The sequence below is a fragment of the Thalassophryne amazonica genome, chromosome 15, assembly GCF_902500255.1.
Source record: "Thalassophryne amazonica chromosome 15, fThaAma1.1, whole genome shotgun sequence".
Taxonomy (NCBI): domain Eukaryota; kingdom Metazoa; phylum Chordata; class Actinopteri; order Batrachoidiformes; family Batrachoididae; genus Thalassophryne; species Thalassophryne amazonica.
In genome coordinates, this window is record NC_047117.1 from 61,390,621 (window position 1) to 61,402,682 (window position 12,062).

At 39.5% G+C, this 12,062-nt stretch overlaps 1 protein-coding gene across 2 annotated transcripts in view; it reads left to right on the forward strand.

The window, feature by feature from the left end:
• LOC117525675 (serine/threonine-protein kinase N1-like) overlaps positions 1–12,062 on the forward strand; it is a 125,661-nt gene that overhangs the window by 79,239 nt on the left and 34,360 nt on the right. For both annotated transcript variants that reach the window (XM_034187599.1, XM_034187598.1), the window contains exon 6: positions 9,791–9,936. In XM_034187599.1, coding sequence (XP_034043490.1) covers positions 9,791–9,936 — 146 coding nt within the window. The remainder of the gene's footprint in view (positions 1–9,790; positions 9,937–12,062) is intronic.

A 12,062-nucleotide genomic window follows, 5' to 3' on the forward strand; every position in this document is an offset into this window, starting at 1 on the left:
GTGCTTTTGTGTGCTAAAATACATCTGTTTCTTGATATTTAATGTAAACAATGAGCTCCTCCATCTGTACTACTTTTTTTTGTTGTGGTTCAAGCTCATTTTAATGTGCAGCTGATACGATGCATTATTGAGATTTTGGTGGCCCATTTACAGTCTGCCAGAATGTCCCTGTTTTCTGTTAATTAGCTATTATTTTCTCCTCTGTGTAGCCTTTGGACAACACAGAGAAAAGATTTATTAAATTATAGATACTGGAAAATAAAACCGATACTTCCCAAGTAATTGAAAGTTCAGTGATAGGTGTTTTTGTTCGAATCAGCCAACTGTAAGTTAAGTACATTGACTCAAACATCCAATGCAACACCCAAAAATGTATATATAAAAAAAATTTCAAAGACTGTGATGTTGATTTTTGTTCATGCTATGATGTAAAGATCCTAAGAGTAATAAAATTTGATTACATTTTGTTTTTTCTAAAGCTCTTTCCACTTGATTGCACATGAGTAGATTTTTTTCCCACTCGGCTAAGTTGGAATAGAATTCCACACGTAATCCTTGCCGAATTTTTCAAATAATTAGGCACAACATTTTTGTGTTTAAATATCACTTGCCATTGTTTTGACACAATGGAATGATGAGGAAAAATCAGCATGAGGTAGACCTGTTTGTATGCTCGATTGCAAATGTGACAGAAACAGGTTGCAGTAGCTTTTAATGTGTCAATTAGATGGTTATTGAGACAAAATTATGTTTTGTGACTTGAATCTTATAGTTAGGGCTGGATCAGGTGACCCTGAACCATCCCTTAGTTATGCTGCTATAGACGTAGACTGCTGGGGGGTTCCCATGATGCACTGTTTCTTTCTCTTTCTGCTCTGTATGCACCACTCTGCATTTAATCATTAGTGATCTATCTCTGCTCCCCTCCACAGCATGTCTTTTTCCTGGTTCTCTCCCTCAGCCCCAACCAGTCCCAGCAGAAGACTGCCCCTCCCTGAGCCTGGTTCTGCTGGAGGTTTCTTCCTGTTAAAAGGGAGTTTTTCCTTCCCACTGTAGCCAAGTGCTTGCTCACAGGGGGTCGTTTTGACCGTTGGGGTTTTACATAATTATTGTATGGCCTTGCCTTACAATATAAAGCGCCTTGGGGCAACTGTTTGTTGTGATTTGGCGCTATATAAAAAAATTGATTGATTGATTGATTGAATGGGCCCCATATTCTCAAGATCTCAATGACTTTGGGATATTCTGAATCATAGTGTAAGGAGGTGCTATCTAGAAACATTCAAGGTGCAAGAGTTGTCTCGAGCACCCCAAAGGGACTGGAACATAATCAAACAGGCAAAAAGCAACAGCTGATCACCTCTCTGCATCACAAAATTCATGTTCTGTGTGGACCCCACAAGGTTCTGGTTTTGATGATCCAGACTTTTACTTGTGCAAATGAACTGTTCAACAATCATAAATTGTTGGTAATGTTAGAAAACTGTATGACAGCTTTTTGTAATTTTTGCACCAACTCAGTTTTATATTTGCATCTAATGTTTGTACATGAATAAACATGGGTGTTGTGTTGTAAGTTTTGGTCTGTGTATATTTGAGTACCACAGTTATTCCTGACCAGGATGTTGTTTTAGTTCAGCGGTCACTGACTGGCAAGTTCACAGCTGATTCCAGCTGGCTGACAGTTACATTCTCTAATTTTAAATGATTTGATTTGTGAAATTCCTCAGCTGGCACTGACAGCATGGGTTCAACTTTCTGTCTTCATATAATTTTACACTCATATTTCTGCTTGCATCTAGAACAGTTTTGTCATTTACAGCAGCCACAGACTTCAAACATACAGGAGCCAAAACAAATCACACAGCAGTCAACGCGGGCCGGGTTTCCACACACTACATTTGTGTAGCTTCACTTATCTGTCACGTCTTTCTTGCATTTATGCACGTTTGTTGCACTACGTGTGGAGAATCGATGGGCACAACCATGGATTAAACATGGAGGAAGGGTTGTGTGTTAATCAAGGTTGGAGTACTTGAGTTTTCACAAAGTTATTTGAAAACCAAAGCTACACAGAACCAAATATTATGGTATCACTCAGTCAAAAAGAGTCAACTTGCATGAATCATGTCAACTGACTATATACTGTGTTGATTTGCTTTTGGAACAGTTATGGCCATACTTTGATGACAGAGATTTCTAAAATATTTCTTACTTATGATTCAGCAAGTCAAAATTGCAACTTGCTATTCCATCATTATGATTTAAAACTCACTGTTTTGATATTTTCTTATAACTGACGTATGTGTGTGTGTGTGTAAGGGGGGGGTGAATCTTGAGTGTGGGTGACATAAAGCACCCAGCACATGAATGCAGTCGCTCAAATTCACTCCTGGATAACACTGCCAGATGTCTTACATGGATAGTCACTGTGCTGCAACACTACAGAGGAAAAAAAAGGATTTGTCTTATTTGTGCGAGTGAGCATGAGTGTCTTCATGTGTGTGTTGTGACATTGTAGTGTCTACAATGAACACACACACAACACTCACACATAGTCAAGCCAACCTACATTTCAAATGCAAATAATAATAATAAATCACATAAATTCAGGGTAAATTCTCCCACACAGTACGGACATGTATGTATGTATGTATATATGTATGTATGTATGTATATATGTATGTATATGTATGTATGTATGTATATATGTATGTATATGTATGTATGTATGTATATATGTATGTATATGTATGTATGTATGTATGTATGTATATATGTATGTATGTATATATGTATGTATGTATATATGTATGTGTATGTATGTATATATGTATGTATATGTATGTATGTATATATGTATGTATATGTATGTATATGTATGTATGTATGTATATGTATGTATATATGTATGTATATGTATGTATGTATGTATGTATTATGTATGTATGTATGTATATGTATGTATATATGTGTGTATATATGTATATATGTATATATGAATGTATATATGTATGTATATATGTGTATATATGAATGTATATATGTATATATGTGTGTATATATGTATATATGTATATATGAATGTATATATGTATGTATATATGTGTATATATGAATGTATATATGTATGTATATATGTGTATATATGTATGTATATATGTGTATATATGTATGTATGTATGTATGTATGTATATATGTATGTATATATGTATATATGTATGTATATATATATGTATATGTATGTATGTATATATATAAAAACACTCAAACTTACAGTTTCACCCAAATATGCTGCTGACGGTATTGGGCTTGTTCACTTTCTTCACCTCCATGAAGAACATGCTAACAGATGGTCCGATTGTTAGTTGGTAAGCTGTCAATCTGGGTGTTTTTTCCAATGCTGTTGAGATATTAATAGAGTGCGTTCATGTCCGACTTGGCTTTTCTAAGCATATTTTTACCTTCCTGGTTTGTAACAAAAATACGCGTTGCCAGACCAATTGTCAGGATATGGGAAAATGTCCAACCGGTAATCAGCCAAACAGACCGCGCGTAGCGTCGCAGCCATATAATAATCCATTTTATTGCCAGTTTTCTTCAGACAAGCAAGTCAGGGGATGGATACATAAACATTTCAAGTCGCTGAATATGCCTTGAATTTTTTTATTAAATCAGTTACGAAGAAATGCAAACAGTGTGGCACTTTATGGTAAATCTGCATGGAGCAGACAGTTCTCAAAAACTGTGACTGTGCAAGAAGGAGAAGAGTGAGGAAAGACACCAAGACAACCCAGAATAATTTATAGGCTTCTGTGGCTGGGGAAATTGTGCATAGAGCATGTTTTGCATTTTGTACCCAGTTATATAGCTTCATGATAAAGAGGTATAGAGGAGGATTTTCTTTTACCAAAACATCAACTCTAGGCTTGCGTCTCAGGTGTACCTTCTTGGCAAATTTTAGTTGAATTTTCACATCTTCTTTTTAAGAAAATCCCCCTTATTTAGGAGGATGTTTATTTAGGATCTGCTTCTTTCTCTGCCCTTGACCAAGGTAACGTCTCTGCATCTGGAGTTGGTCCCCATGCGCCGAACGGTGACTGCCCATTGCTCCTAGCAGCTGGATTGCTGTTCACATTCAATGCCTTCTTTTTTTGAACACACACACACACACACACTTGTGTGGATATACAGACAATCTCCAGGCACCACACCCGCTGGAGGGGGGTTCATAGAGCAAGGTCTACACACCAGACAGAACACCTTATTAGGAGATGAAAGCATCCACATCCATCTCCTTCCCTTCCCCCTTTTCTTTCTTTCTCTGTCTCTCTCACACAGCAAGTTGAACAGCTGATAAGTCATCAGAAGCATCTTTTAAATCACTCCCCTCCATTTTTATTGATTTTATTCATTATGATATGTCATTTTATAAAAACAGATACAATAGCATAAGAATAAAAGGATAAATGCAGTAATGTGCAAGCACTTTTTTTTATTCTGGTCCTTAAGAATAGGGATACATGGTTAAATCGTGAGTTCAAAATACAATAAACAGTCACAAACTAACAAGAATAAAAATGTAAATGTAAAAATGTGGTTAAGAACTGTTTGGAAAAAAAAAATAGGTTAATACTAAATAAAAGGAGAAGACTCTAAGGAGCTATAACCATGATATAAAAATTGTTTAATATGCGACTTAAATTGTGGTTTGTACCTGTCTGTGCAGTGTATCCGGAAAGTATTCACAGTGCTTCACTTTTTCCACATTTTATTATGTTACAGCCTTATTCCAAAATGGAGTAAATTAATTTTCACTTACATTTCTGCTCACAACACCCCAAAATGACAACTTGAAAAATGTTTGAATTTTTTTCAAGTTTGTTAAAAAAAAAATCACATGTATATACAGTGGGGAAAATAAGTATTTGATACCCTGTCCATTTTTCAAGAATGGAGAGGTCTGTAATTTTTATTGTAAGTACACTTCAACTGTGAGAGACAGAATCTAATAAAAATCCAGAAAATTGCATTGTATGAATTTTAATTCAATTAAATTTATTTCATTTATATTGCGCCAAATCACGTCATTTTAAATAATTAATTAGCATTTTATTAAATTTTTATTATTTAATATTTTATTAAATTGCATTAAATAACTATTTGATCACTGACCAACCAGGAAGAATTCTGGCTCTCACAGACCTGTTAGATTTTCTTTAAGAAGGCCTCCTATTCTGCACTCTTTACCTGTATTAATTGCATGTGTTTTAACTCGCCTGTACAAAAGACACCTGTCCACACACTCAATCAGTCACACTCCAACCTATCCACCATGGCCAAGACCAAAAAGCTGTCTAAGGACACCATGAACAAAATTGTAGACCTGCACAAGTCTGGGATGGGCTACAGGGCGCTAGGTAAGCAGCTTGGTGAGAAGGCAACAACTGTTGATGCAATTAATAGAAAATGTAAGAAACACAAGATGACTGTCAGTCTTTCTCAGTCTGGGGCTCCATGCAAGATCTCGCCTCGTGGGGTAAGGATGATTCTGAGAAAACCCAGAATTACACGAGGCCCTGGTCAATGACCTGAAGAGAGCTAGCACCACAGTCGCAAAGATTACATTAGTAACACACTACTCCATCATGGTTTAAAATCCTGCAGGGCACGTAAGGTCCCCCTACTCAAGCCAGCACATGTCCAGGCCCATTTGAAGTTCGCCAGTGACCATCTGGATGATCCAGAGGAGGCATGGGAGAAGGTCATGTGGTCAAATGAGACCAAAATAAAAGTTTTTGGTTTCAAATTCACTCCCCGTGTTTGGAGGATGAGAACAACCTCAAGAGTACCATCCCAACAGTGAAGCATGGGAGTGGAAACATCATTTTTGGGGGTACTTTTCTGCAAAGGGAACATGACAACTGCACCATATTGAATAATAAGGCTACCAAACGGCACATGTCAACTCTCCACAGTTTGACCATGCTTGCACGCATGCACAGCTTTTTGTCTTTTCTGCATTCAGCCACAAGCAAGTGCTTTTAATTTTACACACTCATTCTGTTACCCATGGTAACGGCAACATGACACTTAACTGACTAAACCCATTTAACTACAAAAACACAATACATCAGTAACACTAAAGCCTTGGTCCCACCGAATAATAAGCCATGAATAATGAGCCATGCATGGGTGTGTCAGCGATTATTCAAAGAATAATCCACGTTTTAAGCTGTCACGTATCTGCAACTAAAGTGCCGCTATGTACCTCTCTGTGCCTCACGTGCCAGGTATCAGCCTCTAGTGAGCCACGACCGACCTTTCATTTGAGACCTGTCCAGCCTTGAATGGCTTGTGTCGCTGCATATGATCCAAGTCAAGGCACATATGATCCGTGTCCCTCCATGTAATGCAACGTTAATGCATGTTTAGACATGGGTTTTGTCCAACCCTCCAGTCCTCCCACACTTGGTACCTTTAAAGTGTGGGTTTTCAATTCACAGCATCCATTCAAGATGTCACATTTTGTAAACGCAGTCCAAAATACATGCTCCAGTACAGTCCAGCCGGTGTGCACCGTGCGTCAGCCTGCTGTTCACCTGTGTTCCAGAGTCATTAAATGCACCATATCAGCTAGAACCAAACCACGGGTTCCTGGACAGTTGTCTCTGCACTTCCTCTCGCTAGCTTTATTTCTTTTGACACCATGATCCAACTTTTAACTTTGTGTTCGCCCATTAATGTCTGCAAAATCACTCTTTTGCATGTGCTGCCGTTCTGCATTTCTGGACAGCCGCCTCTGTGCTCCTTCTCGCTGGCTTTATTTCTTCAGCTTCTTTAAATACACATTTGACACCGTGATCCAACTTTTACTTTGTGTTCATGCGTTAATGTCTGCAAAATCGCTCTTTTGCGCGTGCTGCCATTTTGCGTTCGACAGCCACCTCTGCGCTCCTTATCGCTGGCATCCTTTCCAGCCGCAGTTTCGCTGGCTTTATTTCTTCTGCGGCTTTAAACAGTCATTTTCACACCGCGATCCAACTTTTAACTTTCTGTTCGTCCGTTATTGACTGCAAAATCACTCTTTTGCGAGTTGGCGTTCTGCCTAAATGCTCATTTTGAACGTGAGTTACTGCATCAGTGCGCAAATACAGCTGCTCTCCTGATCCATTAACAAGATATTACATCTATCATAGACATACTTTTACAGCTGCTTATATAGAAGGAATGAACATGCAACTGTTTTACCAAACTATTACAATAAACACATTGCAAATAATTGCCTTTTAAGCTGTTTCAAATCCATTCTCCATGTCAGTGCATGGGGGGGGGGGGGGGGGTCCTGATGAAACAGTCATCTGTGATTCCAGAAGCGATTAGAGGTGTTTTCGCCATCCAAGCTCTGACAGAAAATGCTTAATCTGCTACAAAATAATTTTTTATATACAGCGTGTGGCACACAAAGCAGGTGGAATTATGTGGGTAAGTGGGTTGAGCCTGTCCAAAAATAGATTTGGATTGGAATGGATTTTAAACCATGATGGAGTAGTGTGTTACTAATGTAATCTTTGCGACTGTGGTGCTAGCTCTCTTCAGGTCATTGACCTTCCAGTCCCTCGTAGCTGCCAGGTGCTCGGATAATGGGCTTTTACAGCCTCATCCTCACCACACCATTGCCTCTATAATCCTCGTTAGTCCTTGTAGTAACTCGTACACAAACTGCCCCATGCTCTTGTTGCTAAAATTTTGAATTTCTTGAAATTAGCACCACGCTCAGAGATAAGCCTTATTAACCGAGTATTCTGCCTCTCAGAGCCACTATTCTCCCACGATTGCTGAATACCTCCTGTCGTACCAAAAATAAAACATGCTGCGTGGCTCATTATTCACTGTTCATTATTTGCTGGGACCAGGGCTTTACACTGTGAAACTAACATGAACCACAATAGCAACATTTAAAACCCCAAACTCCCCGAATCATGGTGCATTGCAGCACAATGTCCATTGTTCAGTGTTGTTAGCTTATATCACTAATTTCTTCAACTTTCTGTTTTCGCAACGTTCATCCGTGACCCAAAATATATAAGCATACCAAATGGCAAATGTCAGCTCGTCCCAGGTTCTCCCTGATCGGAGCCACGCACACCTACGCATGCACACACAGAGACCACTTGGCTATTATCATATAGATACGATATGATGAACCAGGCTTAATTTTAGGTTTGCTCACACATAAGTCAATCGGCAACATACCAACCAAAGCAAATGAGCACCAAATTTTCTCTTCATTTATTTTCATCATTATTCTGTTGAATGAAAGTTAAACAGACTGATTTTGAGTTTCCTGTTTCTTTTTTCCACGTGTCACTCCTCGTCTCTGTGCTCTCCATGTGTGCATACTTTAATGTGTTAGTTGCTGTGAGAGGTTGTTGTTCTATCATTAAAGTACCATTTAGCTAATTGGGCTTATGGAGTAGTACTCTATGATCTGTATCTGCTCTTGCAATGAAAGCCTTGCATCCTTACACAATGATCTGTTCTGTCATTCTGTGGGAATAGAAGCCAGAGCCTCTGATGTGGAAAAGTCACTCCTCAATTCTCCCCAATCCCGTACTATTATTATATGTGGATATCTGCTGCCATCATTTAAGTTGGGAAAAAGCTGACATTTTCCATAGAAATTGGCATGATTGTGTCACAAGAGTAGCAACATCAGTAACTATGTACTGTGACAGTGTGGCATGACCTTTAAGCAGGGCTTTGAACCAGAAATTTTTTCCCAGCTGGTTCATTTTGAACAGAAACTGTATTTTAACATTTCCGGTTTAGGGTTCCACCCCCGAAATCATCGTTCCTGAACCGGTTAGAACAAAACAAATATCTTTCCTGAACCGCTTAAAAACATTCCATGTCAGCTGTAGGACACAGAAAACACTGTATATGCCAGACCTGTATGTGGCACTGTAATGGTCCCATGAAAAACAGAGAAGACGACAATACAGTGTTCTGTAGTGGACAGCAGAGTAAAATAAAGCCTTTTCAGAGAAAGAGGGTCCACGCTGATCATCTGTCACAGAATTACTGTGTATTTAAAGCGAAGCAGTATGTTCATGTATTTTTAATAAACACGCCGCTGTGTTGCTCTCAGCCACGTAAACCAAAATAATAGACCAAGCGCTAACCAGCAGCTAAAACTAAAGCTCCAGTCCTCACATGAGCTTTCATACAGTTCTGACTGTTTAAAATATTAAAACCATTCACACACTGAGTAAATATAAAGTCTTAATCTGACCTGTTGCGTTGTTTCATTCGGATTCATCATCACAGCCAGACGATAAGATATCCTTGTTTTGGAAGACAACCTCAGGGAAATAATTTAATTCCATATCGTTTTTAAAGAAATCCCTCATCACAGCACTCCATTCAGGCATTGGTCAACAGGAACTCAAAGACTTGGACCTTTGCTGTCCTACAGAGTTAGCAGCATTACCAAACACCTTTCACCTGTGACCTCATGATTCTATAAGCTCTTTGCAGGCAGCTCAGTGTCAAAGGCCAGGCACTCCAGTTCCTCTTCCTTTTCTGAAATGTTGCAGTCAGGACACCCATTGATTCCACATAGATCAAAGATTGCCCCTCCTTCAAATTCAGCCCCAAATGTAATTGAATAGTGTGTCCAGGAATGTTTAAGTCTGTGTTCCAGATTTGTACTATGTAGCAAATATGTTTTGTTTGTGTTTTTACGTGGAGCTTTAATAATGTAATCTGTCCAACTCACCATTGCAGGTAATCAGGACTTGTGCGGGGTGGAACTGCGTATTGAAGAACTGAGACATCACTACAGGGTGGAGCATGCTGTAGCTGAGGGAGCCAAAAATGTTCTCAGGCTCTTAGGGGCCAACAAGATCCAGGACAAGAAAGCTTTATCTGAGGTAAATGTCATCTCACAGTTTCCACTTACAGTCTAGCACGTACTTCCTCACATTCCCATCGTCTCTGCACAAAATTGTAAGAAAGGTGCAAGACAGTTTTTGCATTAGTCACATCTTATAAACATAAGTTTGGGTTCCCCTTTTGTAACTGCGTAAAAAAATAATAATAATCTTTTACAATGTTGCATGGAATTCACTACCTCTGGATTGGCAAACTGGCGTGGCAGCCCCATCTTTAAAAACTGGGACCAGAGAGTGTGTTCGTGTTATAGAGGAGTCATACTTGTCAGCTTCCCTAGGAAAGCCTATGCCAGTGTACTAAAGAGGAGACTTAGACCGTTAGTTAAACCTCAGATTCAGGAGGAACAATGTGGGTTCCGTCATGGTCATGGATTGTTGGACCAGCTCTTTATCCTCCTAGTATCAGAACTGTCGGACAGAGATGGCTGGAGACAAATGCAGGACTCGACACAGTAACTCTGGTTCACTGAGGCGTTTACTGAAGGGATCAGTGGGGTCCGGTACACAGAGGCAGTCCAAGAGAAGCAAACAGATCGAAAACATCAGGCAATGGTGTGGTTGGTATAACAGGCAGGTGGTCAAACACAACGTGGAAGCAGGACTTAGAATATACAAGGAACAGAGCTAGAAACAATGGCACAGGGCACAACGATCAGGCGAGTAACCAGTGCAACCAGTAGTGTTTAAATACACCCCGTGATGCATTGCAAATTGGAAACAGGGCGTGGCCCAAACAGAGTGTAACACCCACCACCAAGCTCCAAGAAGGACAGACAAGAGAAGTGGGGACAAGAAAACCAGAGTAGGAAACACCCAGCCAGAGAGATAACATAATCCAAAAAACAAACCCCAAATGGCACAAAATCAGCACAAAACGATGGACTAAACATGACATAATAATACAACGAAACATGATACATGACACATGGGCATATTAGAAGGTCTTGGGAGTGTGACCAACCAGTCAACATGTGTTTTGTGGACTTGGAAAAGGCATATGATCATGTCCCTTGAGGTGTCCTGTGGGGGAGGGGGAGGGTGCGCTGCATGAGAAAAGGATACCAGAACTGCTGCAATGCACCTTAATGGAAAAACACGATGTATTGCATTTTGCATGCATGCAACAATCAATCATTGACGGGCCGCTCGTTCACACTAACACTCTTGCAAACTTTGACACTGCAATGGCGCTTAGTTTAAAAACAAACATGCAGGGTTTGTTTTGATGGCACAATTTGAACGAGCTTATTGACTGTTCTCATTCTTCTAACACAAAAAACAAATCCAGTACGCCGTAAGCTGTCTGTCTATTTAGATATTATATAAAAATCTAATAATCAATGTTTTTCATTCATACAATGGAAAAAAAATATTGCACCTTGTTGAATGGAACATTTTATCTTTCACCTCCATGTAATATTCTTGCCATTGTATTCATAAACATTCATTATTTGTATACAATGGGCACATGGGTAGAGCCGCTGCTTCTTCGCAACGCAACAAAAGCAGCCAGCTGAGGTGGTTCGGGCATCTGATGAGGATCCTCCCTGGTCATCTTCCAGGCACGTCCAACTGGGAGGAGGCTCTGGGAACATCTTGGGATCCCCTGGGAAGAGTTACAGGACTTGGTGGAGGATAGGGAAGTGTGGGAGGAGCTGCTTAGTCTGCTATCACCATGACCCGGACCCGGATAAGCAGTAAAAAAAGCGAATGAATAATGCATTTTGCTTTTCCCATGTGTATTTTGACAAACTGCAATGACTTTCAATGGACACGTGTCTTTAAAACAGTGACAGTCATGTAGTATCCACAGTTTGTTGTTGTTCCCACTCTTAAATTAGGAATCACTGAAATACTGCAGCCAGTCTTAATGGATGAAATAAGCGCAATACTACAAAGCCATATTGGCTGTCCACTAGCCAGGTTTGACATATCAACATTACTACAAACTGCTTATTGATCAGTATCAGCACCTCAACAGTTCCTTCACTGCTGTGGAAGTTCTACTTCTTAAATGATGAAAAAAATATTTCCAGCTATCAAAGGCTATTTTTTAACGCCATTTTTTGTACCATGCCTCTTGTTCTCTAAAGTGACAATGTCCC